The sequence below is a fragment of the Crocodylus porosus genome, unplaced genomic scaffold, assembly GCF_001723895.1.
Source record: "Crocodylus porosus isolate Cpor-Errol unplaced genomic scaffold, CroPor_comp1, whole genome shotgun sequence".
Lineage (NCBI taxonomy): Eukaryota > Metazoa > Chordata > Crocodylia > Crocodylidae > Crocodylus > Crocodylus porosus.
Genome location: NW_017728943.1, coordinates 64,584,077 through 64,609,635, shown reverse-complemented (window position 1 = coordinate 64,609,635; position 25,559 = coordinate 64,584,077). Strand labels below are relative to the sequence as shown.

Genomic DNA, 25,559 nt, shown 5'->3' with positions numbered 1-25,559 from the left:
GTCCTGCAAGGGCCCCACGTTACCCAGGAACTTCTTTTTGCCCCCTATGTATTTTAAAAAGGACTTCTTATTGTCCTTAATCTGAGAAACTAGTCCTAATTCCATCTCTGCCTTGGCCTTCCTAACTGCCCCCGCCTACATCCCCGAGCAACTGCAGAATAGTCATCAGAATAGTCATCAGATGCAGTACAAAGGCTGCATCTGAAATTCATTTCTAAGTGAACAGAATTTTATCTAAACTGATCAAACTGCCTGTTTTCTTCCCAGGGCCATGTGACAGGAGTCTCATTTTTGGAGTCTCTCCGCACGTGCAACTCCGGACTCCTGCAATGGGTACACCACCCGCCTATTCTCACCTGCCACGACTTGATCTTGTTTATAAGTAACGAATGATGAAACTTAGCGGGAAGCTGCCCATTTGTACACGCCCCGATGGCAGGGGGCGCTGTCTGTGGCTCCTGTACCTCCCCTGCACCGCAGCCCAAGCCTCGCCAATGGTACTCTCACTAGGGCCATGATACTAGGTCCCAGCCCTTTGTGTGTTCTTAGGGCTCCTCGGCACCCCTTATCACTCCCAGGGTCTCTTGCCCGTAACCGTGCCACACCTCAGCCCATCACCCCACGCTGGGGCCTATAGCCCACCTCTGGGCTTCCCTGCCCCTCTCCGGGCCTGTGCTGTGCCTCTCGGGTTTCTGCCACGCTCTCCGCGGCTGTTGCCCTCTTTCTGGGCCTATCCCGCGCTTCTCACGCTTGCAGCTCCGGTGGCCCCTTGACCCTTCTCTGGGTCCTTTGCCCCACTGGGCAAAAACACCACCCTTACAGGCTGGGGTCTGAAGCCCCACAAACTACCTCTCTGGACCAATGCTGCGCCTCTCCAGCGCAAACAATAGTGCCCTACTGGCACCGTGCCCCTACTGGGCACCAGGAACCCCAAGCTACTGGGGAGCCCCCCTGAGGCCTCCTCACTCCCCTACAGCCTCACCCAGTCCTCCGGTGTAACTGTAACCAAAACGCAAGCCACCTGGCTTCAACATAAACACAGAGCCTCCTGCTCATAACATAAACTCCAAGCCCCTCTAGGGCTCACAACCATACCTCCATTCATGGTGTTCTCATCCCCAGCATCATCGCAGCCGGTCTGCAAGGTAAGGCTGCAACCCTCAGCCCAGGCTGCTCAGCTCTGCCGCAGAGCTCCAGCTCCTGCAGCAGTCAGAAGGATACTTCCACTGGGCCCAGGCCTAAGCTGTTATAAAGGGCCTGGCCCTGCCCCCTTCCAGTCACCTGACCCATCTGGTTGCTGTGGCAACCCACACCTGAGCTGCCTCTGGTGATTGGCAGCTCCTTAATTCCCTATCAGTCACAGGTCATCTCCCTGATCCTGTGACACCACCCACAGCTACAGGAGAAAAGAAATTGCACATATTTGATATACCCAGGAATTTGTTCTACTCCTTTGGGAGGACTAAACAGTTCAAACTGCCTTCCTGTTTATGTCTAGTCACTGGTGGGCATTCTACAAGACAGACCATCTCTTCACAAAGCATATTGACATGGATATCTTTGTGCTAGAGCACAAACAGCATTCCTGCTCCAAGAATATATAGTGGCAGCATGGAGTAATCCACTGACCTTTTGTCAAGCACTGTATGCTGGACTTGGATGTTAGGACAGATGTCAGATTTGGGAGACCACTGATATTCAGCTGATGTTGCTAAAACTCTTTATCTTCACTATCCTTAGAGGATGTTGCTTGCCAGTCACCTAGAGCTTGATTCACATAGATGCATGCGCAAAATAAGAATGGTGACTTATCCTACCAGAGTTCAGGTTTTTCAAGCTGCTGTTGTTACTGTGGATCCATTGATCTGATTTTCACCCTACATTTTAGAGTCCATAGCTGCCAAAGACTTTCTATTGTGAGAGGACTGAGGAAAATCTGTGGACCCAAAGGCTTAACTGTAACCCCCTTCCCCCACAAAGTAAGACTTTTTGGTGAATGTGTAGCCTCTGGTGGGATCCACAGTGATGACAACATCTTGAAGAACCAAGGTAGCAGTCCCCTGTATGTCTGGGGCTACTGTTACTAAAATACAATCCAAATATAAATATTGTAATGTGGTATCATTGGCATTCTCAGTGTCTGAAAAAGTATAATGTCAGCTTGTCAATAAGGATGCTAAAAATTTATATTTAATTTATCATTCTTATTTCACTTAATAAGATTTTGGCATGGAACCTGAAATGTCTTTTCTGTGAGCTTATCCAATTTTTTTCCCCAACTTCCTTACTTAAAATTTCCAGTATTCTGTACTAACCAATTTGGAATCTGAAAAATACTAGTCGGTATGTCCCTGCCAATTAGGATAAAGAATTTGTCTGCAAAGCATATGGAAAATTTACTTCCACAACGAAAATTTAGGAAAAATGTATTCCTATTAGAAAATTGACATGTTAATCTCAAACAGCACATACAGAAACAATTATCTTACTTAGATTTACAACAATAAGGATGAAATATGGAATCAATATATAATGTAGAAATTTGGAATTGAGTTCGCCAGCCAATTAAAGAGAACTTAATCAGCTCTGACACTTCATTTCCTCATTGTCTTGTCACATTCTTCCAAAAAATTAAATTGATAGAAGAACTGGTGTTTTCTCATTTTCAAAAAAAAAGTCAAACAGAAACTGTAATAGTTTAAGTTGTCTTTTTTCCTCTTCATTTGGTTATACTAGTGTTGATGCTGAAGTCCTGGATATGTTGAGAGGGAACTCCCCCCCAAGAAATACCTTGATACACATCATATTGTGTCATTAGAAGATATGAATTTATTTACTAGAGTTGCTATATCCTCTGCTCACTAGTATGCAGTCCAACTACCTGAAGGAAAAAATGAATGAATTTCTTTAAACATCTGAGACATGTTGACCTTTTTCTCTTCTCTGTCTGCAGTTCTTGTTTAAATCTTTCCTTTTTATTTTAAAATACAGACTGAGCTGAAGAGTGGAATATTGAGCTTCCTGTTAAAAACTGGTGTTGTTGTTACACAAGTGAATCTCTGGCTAGGGCTGTCTTACTGTGATGGAAAGTGGAAGAAAGTAATTGTTAAAAAGGAAGGCTCAGTGGTTTCAGCAAGCATGAATCAATTGAAAGAGCAAGTGTTAGAGCCCCATGCTCAGCAGCTGGAAGTGAACTCTCCAGTCTACATAGGAGGAATTCCGTCTGAATTAGAGGATTCCTATAAAGACCTGGGGCTACAGCAAGGTAAGTAACTTCAAAGAAAACTTCTGTGTTCTAAGAACTGGTACCATTTTTTCCATAAATGGGTGCCTTCACTCTGAGTCAAACAGATATGCAGTGAGACTGTCTCTTAAACTTCCCCGTTTTAAAGTTTAATTTAACACTCTTTTGACCCAGGAACTTATCTGCCTGTGTTGCAAAACTACAAACAATGACATGCTATTACTAGGTTGAGATTCTTTTGAATAAAATTTGCAGTTGTCTCGGGTAGGTGGTGTCAGACTGAACAGAACATGCTCTTGTGGGAAGAATAAGATTGATGCTTTAAATCATTATTTGTGGTCTTGGTTTGTCTTTTTTAAGGTTTCCCACCACACAGTAATGGCACAACTGGGACCTGATCTTCAGTCCCAAAATTTTATGTCCTGCTGTGAATGTCTGGCATGGCAGGAGGCACAAATTTTGGGATCAGGGAACAGATCCCATCATGCCATTAAGTGAATATGTGCCATGGATCTTAGATTTTGTCTAACCCAGTCTGTCTGAAATGACAGCCTCTTGACTGACATATCATTTGCTCCTAGTTGGCAGTGTTAGATTTGATTGAGATTGGTCTGTCTGTACCCTTTTTGTAAGCTGGACACTTAAAGAGGAAGGAGCTATATATAATTTCTCTTCCACACCAACTCTTGTATTATCCAGAAAACCATATTATCTATCTCACAATATTCTGGGTAGGAAAACTGTTCCACCCATGTAGGAACTAAATGTAGATTTGATCTTTGTCTTATATGAAAATAAACTTTTGATTTAAATATTATAGGTATTAGAAAACATGGTATATGATTTGTAGATGACCACTCCCATTTCTTTAGATCGTTAAAATTCCCCAACTCTAGTGATATCAACTTAAGCAGTTATAATCAAAAGAGCTGAGTCAGAGAAGTAATAAACATTTACTTGTAGGATGTACATGCAGAAGTGTAAGAAATGCCTTTAGGAGAAAACCAGCTTAGACTGATTTTTCACAAGACTCCACTGACAAAAGTCCCCTCCAGGATCTGGAGTGACAATATGCTCAGCCAATGAAATGCAAGACAGATGCATTAAAACACTGGCATGCTATCATAGAGCAGGATGCTGTTACATGTAGTGACTGCTGCGAGCTGATTAATCCTTTCCCAGCAATGCTGAAGAAAGCAGAGTTTTCATTGAATGCAACATCCTGAATGTCAGATGTTCTGGGTTGACCAGCTGTGATTGGCACAGGGCCATGAAGAGTGGAGACAAGGGTGTGTTTAACCAACTTCTGAATTCCTCCAATTCTGGAACAGAAATAATTGCCATTGTAAACAGAACAGCACAGAGTTGTTATATTTTATATCTTGCTGTTCATGGTCCCCAGCCAAAGATCAGCTAAATGAAAAATGTCTGCAGTATGGTCATAAACTTGACCCTGTGATATTTGGCCTCCTTTTGGTTTATGAGTCCTGTTATGAAGCTCTTGCTGTTCACAGTTTCTTTTTGGATATTGGTAAACAAATGACAATTAGTACATTAATAATGAAGTTTTCAGTGTTGGTATTTAGCACTTGAACTTTACAGATGGTTTCAATACATGTGTTGATATTGAATATAGGTAGTCAAATAAATCTGATTAGTTTTTACATTCACAGCTGTAGGAGGCTTAAAATCAATCAAAAGCACTGCAATTCTTAGATTGTTCATATTTGGGGGAGGGGGCAGGAAAGGTGGCGGCAAACCAAACCAAAATATTCTTTGTATCCTGTTAATAGTGCATGTTACCAGCTGCACTAGATGGCACAGCTCCAGAGCTGATACACACACACTGCCTTCAGGATAGGGATCTATGAATTCTAGGGCCAAAAGTTGGTGTCTAAAGTATATATGTTAAAGCTCTCACTAACCTCAGCTGGGAATCACAGATGCTCAGTAATAAAGCCATTTCCTTAGGTTTCTAGATGTATACATATGAGCAACTTTTGGCACCCACATTTGAATTTTTTAACTTAAATGCATATTGTAAACTTATATCTAACCTTATTCAGTTCTCAGATGAAGCCTTTTAATTTTTTTCAGTGTGAGCCAATAAAATGATGATCATGTTGAGCAGCATTAAGCAGAAAGGAAATAAAACTAGAAAGGAGCATAACTGCACAGTGTGTTAGGCACACACACTAGGTATAGGAAAATTATGTATTCTCATAAAGCAGGAGTGGGTAGGGGGTATATGGTGGGAGATGTAAGTTTCGGCAGTTTTGCATAAATGGTAGCCAGAACCTAGGACTGCTCTCTCTAAAGTTATTGCCCTCATGAATCTGTCAACCACGAATCTTGTATTCATCCTTGCACATGGCAAAGCTTCAATGGGAGGGTTGGGGGAGAAAGACCCCATGTCAGCCTACTCCAGGGCCAGGCAGAGTCTGGCCCATGGGCCACATTCACCCAGTAGTGGACACCATTTCTCAGCAGGCCCTGCCTGCATGGCTGGGGCTGGTTTCCATGGAGACCTCAAATCACAGCTGCACTGTAATAGCATATGGCTTGGGTTGCAATGAAGACTGGCCCCAGCCTCACTGGCAGGTCACATGGCAGAGCAGGGCAGGGCAGGGCAAGGGACTGCTCTGGAGCCACTGGGATCTTGTAATAGCAGCAGCTTGGTCAGGGCCAGGGGAGAGCCACAATCTGTAGCCTGCATGCTCTGGACAGGGGTGCGCAGGCAGTGGATCGTGACTCTGCCCTGGGTCCTTGCAATGGTGACAGCATTGTCCGAGCCAGGGCAGAGCCACAATCTGCTGCCTGCGCATCCCTGCCTAGAGCATGCAGATTGCAGCTCTGCCCTGGCCCCAACCAAGCTGCCCCCGCTGCAAAATCCCCGTGGCTCTAGAACAGCCTTCTACCCTGCCCTGCCATGCAGCCTGGCAGTATGTCTAGGGCTGGTCTCCATGGCAACCCCAGCCTTGCTGTTACAGTGCAGCTGCAGCTGGGGGCTCCATGGAGACCAGCTCCATGCAGGCAGGGGCTGCTGAGAAATGGAGTTCGTCTGCCAGCTGGATCCACTATTATGTCCACCCCCAGCCTAGCCTTATAACTTTGTGGTTAGGGTATGCTCTAGAGAGGTAAGAGCAATTATTTGGAACCCCAGCAGTTGAAGATAGCACTGAACTGCAGTCTTCTACTTCCTAGATGAGTGCTCTTGCAACTGGATTATTTTGAAGGTAGTTATGTACGTATGCACTTATTTATTCTATTTATATGCCACCCTTCCCAACAGAGGCTCAGGGTGGTTTACAATAAAAGAACAGAATTCCTATATAATAAAGGGCTTATTATTATTCTTATATTATTCTTATATAGTAATGAAGGCAGCAGTGGCATGGGGTGCTGGCAGAGGGGGATGGAGGGAATGGCAGGGAAAGCTTCTGCCCCTTTCCTCCCCCTTGCTCCTGAAAGGCAATGGTGGCATGGGATGATGGGTGGCAGTACTCCACCCTCACCCCGCCACTCTCCCTGTCATTCCTGACAGGCAATTTGCAGAATGTTTCAGAACTGCAGTTTCACTCTAAAGCCCATTGACGGACAGGAAAGCCACCCTAGAAGTCTCAAGAATGGTGTCCTGAAAGGCTCAGTACTTTTCTCCATTGCTTTTCAATGTGTACATTGTTGTCCTACCTGATACTCAGTCCAAGAAGTATGGCTATACCAATAACCTGGCTCTTACCAAGTCAACCAACCAATGGGAAGCCATTTTATCCACTTTGACATCAGACATGAGCACCCTTGCCAATTACTTCCATAAATGTTGTCTTTGGCTCAGCCTTGTTAAAACAGTCCAACAGCCTTCCACCTAAATAACCAAGCAAAGAAAGAAGGAAAAGTCAAGATTGGAGTCTGGGCACTTGAATATAGTCACATCATCATGTATCTAGGAGTCAAGTTGGACTGGACCCTTACCTACTGCCAGCATCTTGAAGGGGACCAAGGTAAGGTTAATAGCAGAGGAGCTCTTATCTGTCACCTTGCTGGAACTACCTGGGGTGCAAATTTCCAAACACTTTGCACCTCCATTTTGCCACTTGTGAATGCTCCTTCTCAGTACTGTGTACCAGTGTGTGGCTGGAACATGCATACTAAGTTACTGGATTCCAGCTTCAACAGCGTCATGAGGACCATTACTGGATACCTTACGCCAACTCCAATTGACTGCTTACTCTCAGGCATCCCTCGCTCCCCACTCCAACATCCAGATACATGCTTTTACCCTGGCACTAGGCCTCAAAGCCCAAGATTCAAACTTTTCTTTGCACTCCAGCCTAGTAGCTGCAAGCCAGAAAACCAACTACCACCTGAAGTCTCAGAACCCATTCCCCACTCAGGCCAATAAGCTCACTGAATCGGCACATGGCATGTCACTTATAGCATGGACCTCACACCACTGGAGCAGCCAACATGCTGTACAAGACCTACAGCTAAAGAACTTCATTCCCAACATCAGCTTCCACCCTTAAGGCTGGAAGCTGCCTCTCAGGACCTGGACTGTTCTTAACCATCTCGGAACAGGAGCTGGATGGTCTAAATAGAGCATGCACTCTTCAGGCCTCTCCAACAACATTGGTTGCAGCTGTGATGATCAAACTCAGACAGCTGATCACATCACCTATGAATGCCCCTATGGCCTTCCTTTGGGTGTCCAAGGTCTTTCTGATATTGACCATTGTACCTGTTGCTGGTTTCCTGGTCCCCATGCTTCCAACGTATGAGTATGGTGACATAAGCTGCTGCTGCTGCTGCTTCTATTTCTCCTTCTTCTTCTCCTCCTTCTTCTTTCTTTTCCTGTTCATCACGAAAATCGACAATTAGGAGAAGTACCCATACTCCTTTTATTTTAAATGTTTTTTAAGCAACTTGGGGCAGGTAGAATAAATCCACTTACATGCCTAATATGTAGGATAGGTTCTAGCCTCCATGTAAACTTTACTGGTAAAAATGTGAGTGCCTATGGATTTTCAGGTTGGGTAGAGAATTTGTGGATAGTTTTCTGGGACACAGGCAGAATAGGTTCTTTTGTGGATCTGGGTCTATAGTCTTTACTATAATATAATCACTCATCATTGTATCATATGCAGATTACAATACTATTTTGCATTGCTGAGGTGCATTTTCTTTGTATATTAAATCATAGAAAATTGTATGGCTCCCATAATGCCTTTTATGTGAATATCAACATTAATAATGTAGGTAATGAGAAATATTTCTAATATTCAAGCCACTTAAAATCCTGATGTTATAGTTCTATAATATGTTTTCAAATACAGTATAATGTATATTCCAGTTAAAATAATATCTGTTATGCTTTTGCTTTCTAGATTCTTTAGTACATTTGCTATCCCTAAACCTTCTGTAGCTCAAGGAATTGTGGGTGCATTGAGAAAGTAAAAATGAGCAGGGAATTGCAGGGGGCTGGACCCCCCATTCTCAACATAAATTTTAGGCACTTATTTTATCATAATGTTTTTGAACATAGGGACATATGAGACAAAACAAAAGTTTTTTTCCTGCATGATGGAATGCTTAATAATCCAGGTAGGAATCAAGTAATCACTACAATTGGAATTAAACAATGAAACATTAGGGAGTCCTGTCCATTTTAGCATGTAAAAAGAAGGGGGGAGGGGATCATTTCTCCAACATAAATTGAAAGTTAACATTTGCACCGAATTCTTCTTATCACAGAAAATGTGGCATTGCAAGGAACAAAAATGATTCTTAATTAATGACTGAAGCCCTTTATGTGATACTAATCCCTTACTATTTGCTAGGTTTCGGTGGTTGCATGAAGGATGTTAAATTTACACGAGGTGCTGTCGTTAACTTGGCATCTGTGTCCAGCAGTGCTGTCAGAGTCAATCTGGATGGATGCCTATCAACTGACAGTGTTGTTAACTGCAGGGGAAATGACTCCATCCTAGTGTACCGAGGAAAAGAGCAGAGTGTTTATGAGAGTGGTCTACAACCATTTACGGGTAACTCGTTGGTTCCTTAAATGAAATAGTACATTTTTATTTCATTCTGCATTAATGTGTTCTCATGTTCAGTCTGTCTGTCTCTCTCTCTCTCTCTCTTGCCTGCTCCCCCTCTCCCCGTCACACCCTTGAAGAATACCTATACAGAGTGGTTGCCTCAAATGAGGTTGGATCAGTGTCTAGTGCTTGGAGTCGTGGTCGCACAAGAGAATCAGGTAACTTGGTTTTTAGATTTGTATATTTCTATTTTTCATTATCTTATGTTAGGCCAAAGAAAATCCCACCATAAGAATTCTGTTTGAAGAATATGAATTGTGCAATATTTTTAATGGGAACCAAAAATTCTTGATGTTTTGGATGAATACCATACCAGTATTATGTTATAGCTATAAAATGAGCAAGTAGTCACTTTTTCTCAATCTATTTCCAGGTGGTATTTTTAGATTATGTATAACTGTATGAAGGCAAGGAATTTGAAAGGGTTGTATTGCATGCACGTATATGCATATCAGCTACATAACCAATCTATGCTGATATATGCAGACTGAAACTTCCAGTCAAATTTCACAAGTCTGCTAGAAATTAGGCATCTACTAATTGTTAAAATGAAAGGCTAGACAATTCATGAAAAGTGTTACCAAGCAGGAATGTAGTATGTGGTTGCATATTTATCTTCACACATATTTGTCCAGCCAGAAAATTAACTTTTTACTGTTTTGCAAAGACAGTTTGGAGTACCTTATCTTCTATGTTCTGTGTTTTTTTTATATCTTGCTGTACAAGTGACTTTCTAAAGATACTTCACAGTGTGCGCATCTACATGTGCAATTAAGTCAAAGCAATAAACTCCAGTGTATATCACAATGAATTTATTTCTCCTGGGCACACTGTTTGAATATGCACCCGGGACTGCAGCAGGCGAGCTGGGTTGGAGCAGCCCTGGCTGGCAGGAGGCCTGCGGGGGCAGCCTGCCAGCCTGGGGCTGCTCTAACCTGACTCAATGTGTTGCAGAGGGGCTGGCTGGGGTATGAGGGAGCTCCAGTGCAGGACTAGCTGGCAGGCAGCTCCCACACTGAAGCACCTTCATGCCCCAGCCAGCCCTGGAGGCTTACACATGTTGCTGTGGAATAAAAAAAGTTTGAGGCAGGATAGCACATGTATTTACAAATACTACTCTTTGCTGGAGTTTTTTAGTTCCCCCAACCTAATAGCACTGCATGTGTAGACATGAGACATTTACTGCAAAGCTAATTAGTTAACTCCACAGTAAACATCTGGTGTAGATATGCTCAATGTGAAGTAGCTTGTCCATCTACATCTGTCACTATGTATTGAATCCAAATACCATTCCAGTCATGGAGTGAATTCTTTGGCTGCAAGATATTTATTCAAGAAGCCTTTTCCCCTAGGATCTCCCCAATTACACTATGACTTTCTTCTTTAAAAAAAAAGAAAAGAAAGAAAAGAGAAACTTTGTTATTGCAAAACCACTTTGAACATGTCCACAAGAATACATATCTGACTTGCAAATATATTGCTTATACCGCTTATTGTCACCAGCTATCTGCCATCCAAAAGACAGCAAATATAATCATATTTTTATACTAATTATCTGACCACAGTAAGTTATACCATAAATTTATATTTACAGTCTGACCACAACACTGAGCAGCTACATACTCCCAAGGGTTGGAGAATAATTGCACTATTTAATTATTTTTGAGTCAGTTTTGTTGTGTCCCTTATGAGAAGACCATCTGCTATATAGTATCTTACCTTGCCCTGTGCTACATTTCAGAACTAATAAAATCAATATATTACTGTAGTAACCTGAAGCATTCCTGGAGTATTAAATGGTTACTTTTCACAGGAACCATATTTACTCGAACAATTTTACACTTAGCATTCTAGTGCCTTTCCCTTCACAAAGGGCTGCATTTATTTAATGAGTCCAAATAATAAAGTTAAAAAAAAGAGATGATATTTGATGTAAGGGAAACCGAAGTGATCTTCATCAACAGGGCTCAGGAGTCCACATGCATTTACAGCAAACTCATCATCCATCATCCTGCCATAGTGTTCCTTGGGCCTTTCCTCTGCATCCCTTGTGCAGTCATCTGTGATGAAGTTGTTACTGGCTAGACCTTTACTTGGTATAGCAATATCTAATAAATAGTTAAAGGTTATGGGAAAATGGGATGATTTTTTTTTTATTAGGGGCTCTATGTGTATATGATCATGGCTTTCCAATTCTTTTAAACATCTTCATTTTCTTTTTATTCCCTTTTTATCATCTGAAGTGATCAAAACCAAAGGCTTCTGTGAAAGGCTGTGGAAAGCATAGTTTTCCTTCAGATGCTTTTTATGGAGTTGCTAATCTATTGACAAATACTTCAAATAGTTTGAAATGCTTGAATTTTAGATATCAAATTATATGTAATGACACCACGAACACATTTGTGTTATTTAGTGGCCAATGTAACCAAGAGATAAAATTGTAAAACCCCTGCCTAAAACAAGGCTAATTATTTTGCTTTGTTCAGTTACGTTATTAGATTGCCTGAACTTGTTAGGTGCAAACAATCCACCTCTTCTTTTTATGGGTGATGTTTAAACACACTTGAAATGTTAAATGTTTTGGGAAAATCTGAACCAGACAAGTAAGAATGTTATGTAGATGGAGTTTTGATGGTTTTGAAATATAGCTTAAACTGAATGGCTCAAGATGTGCAGTCATATTAAATCAATGCTGAAAAGTTACAACTCTAATAAATTGTATTTATGCTAATGGCTGAGTCTGATTTACTGCAGCCATTAAAAGTGAAGAATAGGGGCAATAGTCTTCTCAGAACTGCCATTTTCTCTATTTTCTATTTTATCCTTCCACAGTCCCACAAAATGTGCCAACTCCCTCAAGAGTTCACAGCATAAATGGTTACAGCATTGAGGTGACCTGGGACAAACCTGCGGGGGTCAGAGGTGTAATTGAGAAGTACATTCTGAAAGCATATGAAGAGGATGGTCCCAATGTACCCATCATCAGAGCTGAGTTTGCAGACACTAGTAGGCTCACAGGTAAATGTTACTATTAGTTTTAAGGCACATATAGTAAAAAAAAAAAATTATACCTTCTGTCAACCTGGAAAAAATATTGGTATTATATCTATCTATGTGTGTAAACAGCTTATGGAGGGTGTATAGTGTTTGTTTATAAAGTATTTACATATGTACACCATTACTTACACACTATGTGTGGGTAAGACTCTGTGTGTGTGTGTGCGTGTGTGTGTGTGTGTGTGTGTGTAAACAAACTTACTGATTAACTTCAAGGGCAATAGAACTGCATTATAGCCTGAAAGCTGAAAGGTAGTTTACATATATCCATTTTTTCTCATTTTGTTGCCACTGAAAGCCCTGTTACATATTAATTTAAGGTGGTTCCCAGAGCTCTTAAACCCTGGATGGTCCACACATTAATACCTGAAACTAAGTTTAGGCACACATTAGGTGGCTTAAAGTTACATCACTCCAGGGCAGGTTATTTAACTTGCTTTCCATTAATGTGTGGCCATGCCCCTTAGATGAGTTGCCCAAATTTCAGTTCTCCAGCATCCTGGTATGCAGTATCCCCTCTCCCACCCTCCTCTTCTTCTGCGTGGACAAACTTTCCACCCTTTGATCTATATTGCCCAAAGGGTGGTTCTGGCACCAAGCCAACTCCCCCTGCTGCCCCCAGTCTGCAACCTTCCCACCATCAGGGTTGCAATCATGTCTAAACAGCCTGCAAAGCACATGCCAGCTAGCCAGGTTACAGGGCACAGATGGCTCCAGAAATGGGGTCTAGTGAGGGTGTAGAGGAACAAAGTAGGGAGGCCATATCAGGTCTCTACAAGCTGTGGCTTTCTTCCCAGGACAGGGGCAGTAGCTCCCCCAAAATTGCCTTCCCTCACTGTTACCACCTCTCAGCTAGCCCTGGATACACAGTCAGTACCCCCCAGTTGCAAATCCCAATTTATTAAAACATGCAACGTTCCTTATTTAATTCCTCTTTATTGCTTTTTCTTTTTCTTCATTTTTGCTTCTTTTTATTTTATCCTTGAGTGGCTCCATTCCCTCATTTCCTCACCTTTTCTCCACCCCCATTTCCTTTCCACTTCCCATTTCATTACCTGCTCTCATCCCATTAACTCTCTACCTCCCAGCTTCATGTTCTCAGCCCCCCAAACCATGTCTCACAAACCCCTACCAAGACCAGGGTTAAAAGCCTGTCCTGGCTCACTAGCCCTGCAATAGCAACTCACAGCTGTAGCTCTTAGTCAGGGTCCTGCTCACCTGACTTATAGTGGCAAGTCATAGATGTGTGGGTGGATGGCAGTCAGAGAAGGCTTTTAGGTGTAAAGTGTGACTGCTCCTGATGTGAGCTAGCATGAACATCTATCGATATTTGAGCTCAAAGTGCAGTGTGTAACAAGGCCCTGAGTTATTCTCTGCTGTTCTTAATGTTTTTTTTTCTCTCCTTTCTTCTAAACCCAGTTCATTTAGGACATGATTTTGTAAGGTGCAGAATATTGTGCCCATCAGGCACTTTAAATAAGCAAGTAACTACCTTGTTTTTAGTGAAACTAATTACGTGTTTAAATTTAAGCATGTACTTTGGTGGACTGGGCTAGAGTGCTCAGTGTTTTGCAGGGTTTTTTTGCAAATGGCAGAAACAGATTTCCAATTGCAGTTGGAAGCTGTAGTATCTCTTCATCTATCAGAGAGAGCTCTGCTGGGTAGGATGTTTTTTAGGGGCCTGGGCTGTGCTCAGCAGACTTTAGGAGAGGTCTGGTTTTGGAGTAGAGAAAAACTTTGAAATCATTTCTTGTTAATAATGATCACTGAAGACTTCAGACTGCCTTCCCTATTGAGACCTGTTGGTGCTGGCTCATTGCTCTTCCTTTTGCCAATAGAATCCCTTCTGTATTTGGATATACCTTTTCATTGGGCTGCTAGATTTTCTTCTTTGTGCTTGGTTTCAAAGTTGTGGCTTCTTGTGTGAACCTATTTCTTTGCTGGCAGTGTCATGAGAACATGATATGGTCTATGAAGGCACAGGCAGGCAATGGTAAAAAATTAAATTTTCATGATACCAAAATGTAACCAATGGGATTTGTTTATACATTCCCCGAAGTTAATTGTATAATTCATCACAATTTTTTAAAAATGAGACACACAATGCTCAGAGCTGAAAGCTTGGTTTGGCTCTGCTGCGGGCAATATAGCATAATCTCAGGAAGCATCTTAACCCTTGGGCAGTGTATTACTGTTGCATTTCTCAAGCCCAATATATGCTCAATGTGTATGTATACATATGTATGTTTTGTGTAGTGTGTTTGCTGTTATGTACGTCTGTCAGAGACAACGTGTGCATGTTATACTTTTCTGAGCTAAGCTCCTGTGGTTAGTTATGAGTGGTAGGTTGATAATCATTGTGGCTTATTCATTATTGATTTTATAACACTATTGGCAGAAATTTGTTTGTTCAAGGTATAAAGTAGTCTCAAATCTATCAGCAGAAATCAAGGTGCACTCATAAATTATTCAAAACACTTAAAAAGGGCTAGATAAGTTAGATAATCTATGCACAGGGAATAATTTGACCAACACTAAAAATAACATGGCTTGATTTGTTGTCCTCATGCCACTTTAATTGTGTGCCAAATATAAAAGAGACCTACCTCATGATGGACAGGGAAAAATTATTATGACCTGTAGGATGTAGAAGGAAATAGGAATGACTTTGTATTTCATGGGAAATGTTCAACAGCATAGGGAATTTAAAAAAAATTATCATAATATAAAGATCTCTATATAGAGCCTTTGCTCCTAGGAAATGCATCTATGAGAAGCTATTAACCAAGGAATTCTACTTTCACTTCTTTTGTCCTTTATAATAGGTAACTGCTGATTACAAAAGAAAAAAAATACCATTCAGACAACTGTCCCTAATGCACTAATAATGTCATTTCACTCTTTCAAGTCTTAACAAAAATGTTCCTTCCAAGATTAACTTGGCATTGATGGTAGTTCAGAGGGGAGTTGAGGTAAAATGATACTCCAGTAAAGGGGCTGAGCTCAGGGAGTGTTTACATTCTTCCAAGTCTGGAAAGAAGCATAGTAAACTGCTCAGGGTGCTGTCTTAGGACTCAGGCATAAGCTCAATTCCTTGCTTTGCCGCAGACTACTTGCATGAGCTTCAGTACATCGTTTACTGTCCCTGTACCTATGTTCCTTATGTTAAAACAGAGTAAGATGATATGAGTGTTGTGATAAATACATTATAGACTGTGAAGGGCTGATTCCATATAGACCGATAGATGTTTGACCCCTGCGATGGGGTGAAGGGAATGTAGGTTTCTGATTTCTATTCCCCTCAATGGGAGAGTGAGGGATATTTCAGTACATAGTATGGCATAGTGAGGTATAGTTCCTCCCATCGTTTCACTTGAGTGGTGTCTCTGTGTACTGCCCCACTGAAAGGCCATATGCTCAGAACATAACTGAGCTACGTCAGGGTCTTTTTTTTTTGGCCTTTTAAAATCTCTAATCTTGCAGTTGTTTTTCCTTCTGGCTGCCTTAGCAGGTTGATTGCAATACAACTTACACAGCTGGGCAGGTCTGCAGGTGGCTGGAAATGTGTTAGACAGGTGGCCACCTTCTAATGTGTGAGTTAATATGGAGGAGATACAAAGTCTCACAGGGCCTGTGGCTTTTCTAGCTGTTAACATAGGTGACCTCAGATAGCAACTAGCCATAAGTGCAGGTTCCACTGAAGCACAACTGCACATGCTCCTGGCATGGTAGGTTCACTTTAGTTACAAAATTTTTCTTTTTTAATGTTTAAATGAATGAATAAATAAATATATGTGATCTTAAAGAGACAATAACAACATAAAACTTCAGAGCAAAATAATGTTGCTGGCCAGATTGTTAAAATGTAGTTTTAAAATCAAATTCATTCCCACCAATTTATATTCGTTGTTTGTTGGGGTTTTTTGCATGTCATTTACCATGGATAGTGAGGCTAAATTTATTGTTTTCCCTCCTGTCCAGATCAGTTTTGGTTTTTTGGTTCTCATGGGGTAGACTACTTTTTACTGAGGTTGACAACACTAGAGGGTGATGCTAAACTTTTACAGGATCCCATTTTTATTGAAAATATTGGTCTATTTTATCAGCAGTATAGCATACAATGTTAAGAGCTAGCTCAGTTAAAACATTTATCTAAGACTCCAAAGGCACAAATGCAAGTAGAGCTCCAAATTCATACTGAATGACACACCCGGATGAACCAATGGTAAATAGGTACCTGGTCCCTTAGGGTGGAGAGTCAAAGGCAGCTGGATATGATGATAGCTATCTCACTCCCTTATGTATTTCTAGCTACAGAAACTGGTAAGTCTTAGACCCACTCTACACAGGCAGGAAAAGGCACAATGGGATCTAATGTGTGATCCACATGTGTGTGGCATGGCAGGAAGCATGACTGTGTACACCACGAATTAGATCCCATCATACCTTATTGACAGTGCAGGGGGAGCCAGTGTGGGGGCAGCAAGAGGCAAGTTGCCATGGCTGGAAGCCCCTCAAGTTGATTGGCTTCCAGTCATGGGGGCACCCGATGTAGTCCTGGTGCTGCGGGATCATGGCTGCCAAAATATCCCAGGCTTGGGGGTACGTGAAGCCAGAGTTGACAGCTGTGCCTGGGCATGATGCACCTCTCCCCACTGGCTTGCCACAGGGAAGACCCTGTTACTCATCCTAATTAAAGCTGGATAACAACTAGCTATAAAGTTAGTACACATTTTTGAAGTTTAATTTTATACTTGGTTGGAGCTTTCTATGGCGTGATAGCTACTTTGCACATGTCACTGGTCTTAAGGTAATTGTACAATTAACCAGTTAATTGAAGACCCTCTCTACATTGAAGTGAAACCCCTTCATTTCAATGTAGAGAGGGCCTTAAGCCTAATGTGTCAGCCAGACTTAGGAGGACTTTTGCCCTTTTTTCATAACATGTAATACCATCAGCATAGAAATGAAATGAAGGGCATGTTTAGAGGAGTTTGCAGCTTTAACATGTTTCCATGCAATTAGGCACTATGATGCCACTCCATGATGCCACTCCAGGGCAGGACTATCTCTGATATGCACAACCCAACTCCTGTTCTATTAACATGTAGCCACTCCCCACAGATATGCCACTCAAAGTGAAGTGCTCCAGTATCCCAGGATGCAGTGGTCTCTCCATCACCCTCCTGTTCTGTGGGCCCTTATACCTCTGGCTGCTTAGTGGAGCAGCCCAGGTACTAGAGCCTTGGCTTTTCTGTTTTCCCCAGCCTCTAGCCCCCCAGTCCAGGCTCAGTGGCCCAAGGCACCTTTCCTCACCAGTGTTGAGCCTGCTTGGACTGGCTACCATGGTTGAACCCTATGCCCTCTCCTGCCAAGGCCTGGGGAGCAGAGAAGAATCACAGAGAAGTAGGGCTGGAAGGGACCTTCCTGCTTACCAGGCCTCTAGTGGCAAGTCACAGCTGTGAAAGTGGGTGCTGCCGGGTGTGACTGCTCCAAACTCCAAGCTAGCACTAAGCTGATCAACATTGGTGCAGCTCAAAGCATACTGTTTAACAAGACCTCTATACTCCATTCTATATGTTGGAAAACTGATCTATCAGGAAAAAGAATGCAGGGAGTAGCGTACCTCGTTCATTGAAAAACAGTAACTTGAGACTGATCAGCACCAAGTTGTTTTTCAAGGCAGACAGATGATCTGATGATTTAAACTTCTGATTGAAGAGATATTGCAATACTGTGTTGAATTGCAGGGGATTCTGTAGTAAAAGCAATTAAATGTTTAAGGCTCCATTTGGTATTGCCTCTGGAACCATTTTTGCTACTTCAAGAGAAGGGGCCATGTATGTTCCAAAAGAATATTCTGGGCTCAAAACTGTCTCTGCCAACAGAATTATTGCCATTAGAAGTGATGTTAGAGGGAGGCCAAGTGTGTAGCTAGGTTTAACCACCAAGTTTAAAAAACATAATAGTTGCTCATCAGACAATCTGACTTAAGTGTGCATTTAGGTCTGAAATACTGGAAGTCCTTACTTCCTGACTTACCTGAAATCCCTCCTCTTAGAGGTCAGCTTGCTGGAATGCAGTTACAGTGGCTGTTCAGTATTCAGTTGCCTCTTACCTGTGTCATATGCCATGTCTGTGCTACCTCCCTGCTAAGCCTGGGAAATAAGAAAGAGAGAATCTCTGCCCATTTGCTCTTGTTGGTGTAGTGCTCTAGGCAGGTGGTTCTCAACTTTTTAGATGCAAGGTTCCCCTCCATGACTTTTCTGAATTTAGCCATACTCCATCAAAAAAAATAATTGATTACAGTGTATACCTACATGTGCACTGCAGCACTTCTAAGAGCATCTCATGGAATGCCATGGCAATGCTGTTGAGAATTATTGCTCTTCACTTCAATGTTATTACTTTCTAAAGCCAGTTATTACCTTGCTGAATATTACAGTGGAAACAGAAGTCATTCCCACAGGTTTAGGCTCCCTGTACAAATGCAAAATATTGGAGGAAGTAAGTTGGTGGAGATTTTGCTTTATAAATACTCTTGTAGCTGAACACATGACAGCACTGTTATCTTCTCCAGTGTTCATATGACCCTCAAATTTGGCTTGTCAAATCTAGTGTCATTAACTATTCTGTTATTCCTAAAAATTAGCTGTGTATTTGCTTCTGGAGGCCTCTTCATTGGCATTATTTTAATGAAAATGAAAGAACCCCCCCACCCTGATATTTAACAGGTGATTTTATTCACATGCCCTCTGATCCTGGCTAGGGCCTCCACTGTGCTGGAGCTCAGTTCAGTGTAACTGGGGAATAGAATGGTTTGCCAAAAGATTTCAGCTATCTTTGTGTGATAGTGGTTCCTGAGGGCTGCCTTTGTCCTGGGATGTTTTGGACTTGCATATAATAAATATAAATATAAGGTATGTGGTAGAAAGGGGATACCCCTATTCCTGAAGAGGCTGGTGCAACTGCTGCTGCCAGGGCTGCTCCTACAGACACTAACACCCTGGGACCAGAGCCACCTCCTCCTGTAGCCCCTCCCTCCAGCACTGGGAGAATGGGAGAAGCAAGGGGATAAGCTGGGCTGAAAAGCCTAGTCTCACATCTCCCACCCTCTCACAACAGGACAAACTGCTCAGAGCATAACAGCAGCTGCCAGAGCAGGGTCTGTCTGGAAGCATGGAGAAGTAGAAGGAGCAGCCTCTGGAGCAGCAGCCATGGGAACTGTTTGTCTGCTGGCACCAAGTGCAGGAAGGATCAAGTGCTTATCTCCTTTCACAAGGGCATGGCACTGTGGCACCTTCAAAAGAATCTCATTTACCCATGTTGAAAATGTAGGCACTAGGCACTCGAGCTTGGCAATAAGGCAGCATATATGCCTTCATGGAGTCCTGAGCAGGGGTGTAACCGTGGCAGGGGTACAGCAGTGCAGTTGCATTCCCCTGCTGCTGCTGCCCTAAGCTGATCTGGGTGCAAGAGAGTCTGCATGGACTGTGGCTGTGCTGGGTGCCAGGCTTGGCAAGAGACAGAGGTGGTAGTGCTCAGGTTCTTTCCAGTGTGCGCTTCCTGCCTGTCCTTTCCAACAGGTATTCACTGCTGTCTGGGAGCAGAGGCTAGAAGGAGATATGCTGGTGCCCCTATCCCTGGTTGACACAGACATGAGGGAGCCCAGGGGTGCTGCAGAGAATGATTGTATGGAGAGTTGGAGACAATGGTCGCAGAGCGTAGGTTTCTCCTTCCAGTGGTGTGGAGGAGAGGTAGGCAGGGATCAGGGGCTGGAGGTAGGAACCAAGTGTGCTGTTTCTGGCCTTGCTTAACTCCCTACAGAGCCATCCCACACAGCTCTGGATTGCCCATGCCCCCAGGTCAGCCAGGGACAGTGGCAGCAGTGTCAGTTGGAGGCAGGGAGGCTGGGGCGGAGGGACAGGTCCCCCTCCCCCTTCATGCACCTGCATCAACCCAGGGAATCAGCCCCACTCTCTGTGATTTTCAGGTTGGTGTGCCATGCTCCCTTCAGTAAATCCTGGATTTTCCCATGGTCCTGAGTACTTGCTTTAGCACTACTTTCAGGCTTTTCTGAGACACAGCACCTGGGAGCTAGAACAGGGTGTGGACCTGAGACCCCTTTAGGCTATATACAGTAGGGCTGTGTGAAGCTTTGGGTAGTGATTCAATTCAGAGATTTGGCCCAATTCGGTGGCTGAATTTCCGAATCCAAATTGAATTGGGGGACCAATTAAAAGGTCTGAATCAATTTGAACCTCTCTGAATCTTTGGAAAAGACTCAGAGAGCTTTGATGATTTGGACAGTCCCCGATGGCTGCAGCAGGGAGCTGCAGCCAGACTTGGAGCTGGTAACTAGCAGATGGGGGAGAGGGGGCTGGAAGGGGGGGAGGTGACCATGGGGGGACCCCTGCCAGGCTCCATCCCCTGACTGCTCCCCCAGCCCCCCCAACCCCCTCCCACTCCCCCAAAGCTGCCCCCCCACCCCCAGCTCTGGCCCTTTAAGAAAAAACCCCAAGAAAAGCCCTGGGACTCCACTGCTGCAGCAGCCTCGGGGCTTTGAGGGGCTTGTGGAAAGCCCCTCACATGGTGTGGGGCAGTGGGGAGCAGTGGGGATTGTCCCCCACTGGGCACAAACAGTTAGTTTGGGGTTTTTCTCTGTTTTTCTTTTCTTTAAAGGGCCAGAGCTGGGGCAGGCAGGGGATGTTCCTGGCTTTGATGATTCAGAGATTTGGAGAGTCAGCAGCAACTGAATCTCTGAATCAGATTTGGCTGAATTGATTCAGGACAGTGATTCAAATCACCAAAATTGAATCACTGTCCCCCAAATTGGCCATAACCAAATCCGAAACGAGTACTAGCCATTTTGCACAGGCTTAATGTACAGGGTCTTCATAAAGTCCTCGTGCACTTTTAAACTTGAATAACTTAAGTTGTAGGTATGATAGAAACAAACTGTAAATAGCATTTAAAAACACATTTATTTAAGTTGTAGGACAACTAAAGTACACAATGCTACACTTCACAATGCTAGAATTTATTCTTAAACAAGATGGAGCTCTGTGCCACTATGCACTGAATGTACAACAGTTCCTAAATGACGCTTTCCCAGTGAAGTGGCTAGCTAGAGGTGGATCAATTGCTTAGCCACCTTATTCACCTGACCTGTTGCCATTGGACTTCTTTTTATGGGGACATGTTAAAGGTGTAGTTTACTTGTCAAAACCATGCTCTTTGGTGGAACTTAGGGCTAGGATCACCAATGTAATTAGTGCAGTAACTCAAGTGCAACTGGGAAATGTTTTCAAGGACTTGGAAGATTGGATTGAACACTGTATCATGATGGATGGTGGTTATGCTTGAAGTCTAGCATTGTGTACTCTAGTTGTCCTAAAACTCTAAATGCTTTTAAATGCCATTTACAGATTATTCCTATCATACTTACAACCCAAGTTATTCAAGTTTAAAAGTGCACAAGGACTTTATGAAGACCCTGTATGTTGCCTTGTTGTCATATTTGGCTACATGGACTAAGTGTGAAGAGTCTGGGCTTATTTCCTGAATGGCAGGAAAGAGGTGGCATAGATTTGGCCTTTCTTCCTGGGGGCCATCATAGCTTCAAAACCCCAACTTGTGTGCTTTCTCCTGAAGACCTGAAGCCCTCTTAAGCACTGTATGCCTCACTTTCCTTGTACTATCCTGTTGTTATGCACGTTTTCCAGTTTTGCTCAGCTCTGTAACATTTAAGGGCATAGATGCAGTCACTCATCTTGATGAACAACTTCTTTCAGCTCTCACTAATATCACTCCTATTAATATTGTCTGGAAAAGTAATTGAAGAGTCATTGCAAGGCCTTCCAAACCTCCTGAAGTCTGCAAACAGCTCTTTTCAGATCAGTTTAATCTAAATTTCACTAGAAAATGGTGAAGCTTAATAAAACAGCCCCAGCTTTTGCAGCTGGGTGTGGAAAGTTCAGCTTTGCAGCCTGTTACTCTTTTGCACTAAATTGGGCTTGGTTTAGCTTCCACAGTTTCTGCTACCTCAGTGACAGCAGGTATATGACAAACAGTGTCTTCAGTTACCCAGGATAACTTATTTGTCATTCTTCTAAAGCTTGCATCATTTGAGAGACCCAAGTAATGCAGTGGTTTTGGACTTCTGGAAAAAACTAAGACTCCATTTTGATGTCCTCATTCGTCTTTTTCTCTCTTTGTTCATGTAGGGGATCTCTTTTTAGTGAAGATTTTTACCTCTTCATAATGGAACTTGAATGCTAGGTCCAGTTCTTACACTCCTGTGGTCTGGACTAGTCTTCAGTGCCATCAGTGTTCAACATCCCATTTCTACCTGCCTTTTTCTTATCACATCAACCTTATCTTTTTGCCTTCACTTTCAAGGCCCTCCATGGCCTATCTCCACCCTTCCTATCATCTTTCTCAATATTAAAATTTGACTGCTGCCTCTTATCATCTCACAGTGCTTCTTTACACACTTGTTAAAATTGCCAGCAAACAGCTTCTTTATTTTTTTCTCTCCTTGCCAAGCACAAGGGCCAGTTTGGAAAAAACTCTGTGTAAATATTTCATTGTTCTTTTTCATATCCCTCTTTAAAACTCTTTTGCTGTGATTCCTTGACAACATTTAGACTACAGATGTGCTGAGTCCACAGTCTATTATGCTGATCATCATTTTGGGATGGCCAATTACATTACTGCTGTGGTCAGAACAAATAGAGGAGCATGCAAAGTCATCACAGCTGCATAAAAAGGGGGTATAGTAAAATATGGCATTAGTTCAAGTCCCCTGCTTTAAAGATAAACTATTTCTAGAGGTGGACTGGCTGGTGTAACAAGCCACTGCTGGCTCCTACAGAAAAAAAGAGTCTATCTGCATTTCACTGCCTACCACAGAAATTCAGAATATGAAATACAAACTCTTTTCAAAGAGAATGTCAAGACCCAGTGAAAATGAAAAGCCATGGTCACACAGTTGGTCTGTTGGAGACTTTTGGGCTTCCTATTTCTGTAATATTGAGAGCATCTGAGCAAAAGTGGGAAGAGAAAGCTGTGTTAATTATAGCTACTTTGGGTATGAACAAATGTACAATTTAGCCACTTCAAAGCGGGTAGGGGAGCCACTGTTTAGGAGTTGTTAAGATCTAGCTGTTACTTCTACATGATACTATAGCAATGCAAGTTAGCTAAATCACCCTTTGACCCTGAATGAATGGGGCAGCTTTACTACACTTCTGTCATTGAGACAGAGATTCAAGACCTTGTTCTATTTACTGGTTACCTATTACTAGTAAGGAAAACAGCAGAAGCTTTAATCGCTACAGGGCTGAAATATTTTGTCAAAGGAGCTAACTAACAAGCAACATTTGCTATTATGAATGCAATCAATGACTTGCTCAAGATCACATTGTGGCAAAGCTAGGAAGAGAACCCAAAAGGCCTAACTCAAAATGGAAGGTAAGATTGCATAAGGCCTTCTTTTTTAAAGCATACTGGACATCTGAATGGAAACATTTAAAACCCCTTTTATACAGACGTAAATAAATTCACCAGATGTAAATCAGCAGAGAATGAAGCCTTACATGCTTAAACTATTTCTTGCATTTGCATAATGTTAGAATCTGATAGTACATTTTTATAATTATTAATCATGGAACTTTGTTTTAAATTCATACTCTCCAGAACAGATTTTTGTTTCTGAAGTTGGCTCTCTCTCTCTTTCTCTCTCTCTCTCTTGATTAATCACATTCATATATATATTTATATCATTCTGAAGTCAACACTCTCTTTAGCCTTGCCATTTAGGAATAATCTTTTGTCTGAATCTTTTTCACAGAACATAAACTGCATAAATGCTGCCCATAGTAATAAGGGTAAAAATACAAATGATATTATGTAGAGCAGGGGTGTCAACGATCTAACATGGACACTTGGCTGGAAGTGCAGCAGACTGGCTCTGCACACTGCATTAGGGTGGCCATTGGTCCATTTTTATGCTGGACCATCCTGTTTTTAAACCCTTTGTCCCCTGTTCATTTATAAATGAACAGACTGCAAAAAGCCTTGTTTTTCAGTTCACTGGTGGAAATACATATCAATCATTTGTCCTTGTGATTCTGTTGGCTGTGCCTGGAGATAAGGCAGTGCACAGCCAGGAGAAGCACGGTTTCAAACCAGCCAGGGGTTTTGTATGGCCCTCACAATTTCTCCCATAGAAATCAGTGGGACTTATGCCATGGATTTAAATTTAAAGCCCAATCTTTAGGCTGCTCTGTCATGCGCTGCAAGGCCTATTTATGGAGGTAGCAGAGGTAGAAATACTCCCTAATGTAAAGAAATTCTTGGGGGTGTCAGTAGTTGGTTTTACACCTTGTTCCCTACCTTAAACACTGAGGACAGGGGAAGAATTGGAGAAAACAGTGGAGAAAAGTTGTAAGCATAGTTAGGAACATGAAAAGCATGTAATGCTCTACATAACCTCAAATTGAACAGTGGCTGATAGGATGTATAAATATTTTTATTTTCTTCCCCCTGCTCCCTCCCTCCAGGGATGTTTTGGCTTTCACTGATTCCAAACTCTGGGGATGAATAAAGTTGGCTTAGGGCTATGTTCTGTGTTCTCCTTCAGCAGACTGTGTGTGTGAGTGCTCGTGCGTGCATATGGGTTTTTTTACTGTACATTCTAAAATGTTAGGTGTATTCTAGTATATTAGGAGGATTCCAACTTGTATGATTTTTAGATCTAAATGAGTCTTGTTTACAGTTCATTGCTACTGTATACATGTATTAGGGCAGGGGCGGGCAATTATTTCAGGCAGAGGGCCGCTTACCCAGTTTTGGCAAGCTGTCGAGGGCTGCATGGGTAGCAGGTGCCCCGCCCCCTGGTCACCATCTTGGGACCAATGTATCAATGTCTTGGGACCGATGTTGCAGGGCCAGCACTGGCAGGGCCCAGTGCAGGATGCAGGCTGGAAGGGGTCTGTGGAGCCAGGCTGCACCAGCAGGGAGAGTGGGGGGTGCTAGCCCAGTTCCATTGAGTCCCTGCCAACCGGGACCCTGTACTCCTGCTGCCCTATTTTGGGCCCTGCTGGTGCTGGCCTTGGGATACCAGTGTGGGCCCCATGCACCCATTCACTCCCAGT

At 42.7% G+C, this 25,559-nt stretch overlaps 1 protein-coding gene across 1 annotated transcript in view; it reads left to right on the top strand.

Moving 5' to 3' along the window:
• Positions 1-25,559, top strand: part of USH2A (usherin) — a 652,515-nt gene that overhangs the window by 251,895 nt on the left and 375,061 nt on the right. Inside the window, exons 26-29 of the mRNA XM_019549473.1 lie at positions 2,992-3,265; positions 9,082-9,285; positions 9,420-9,500; positions 12,175-12,360. Of these exons, the coding sequence (XP_019405018.1) occupies positions 2,992-3,265; positions 9,082-9,285; positions 9,420-9,500; positions 12,175-12,360 (745 nt within the window). The remainder of the gene's footprint in view (positions 1-2,991; positions 3,266-9,081; positions 9,286-9,419; positions 9,501-12,174; positions 12,361-25,559) is intronic.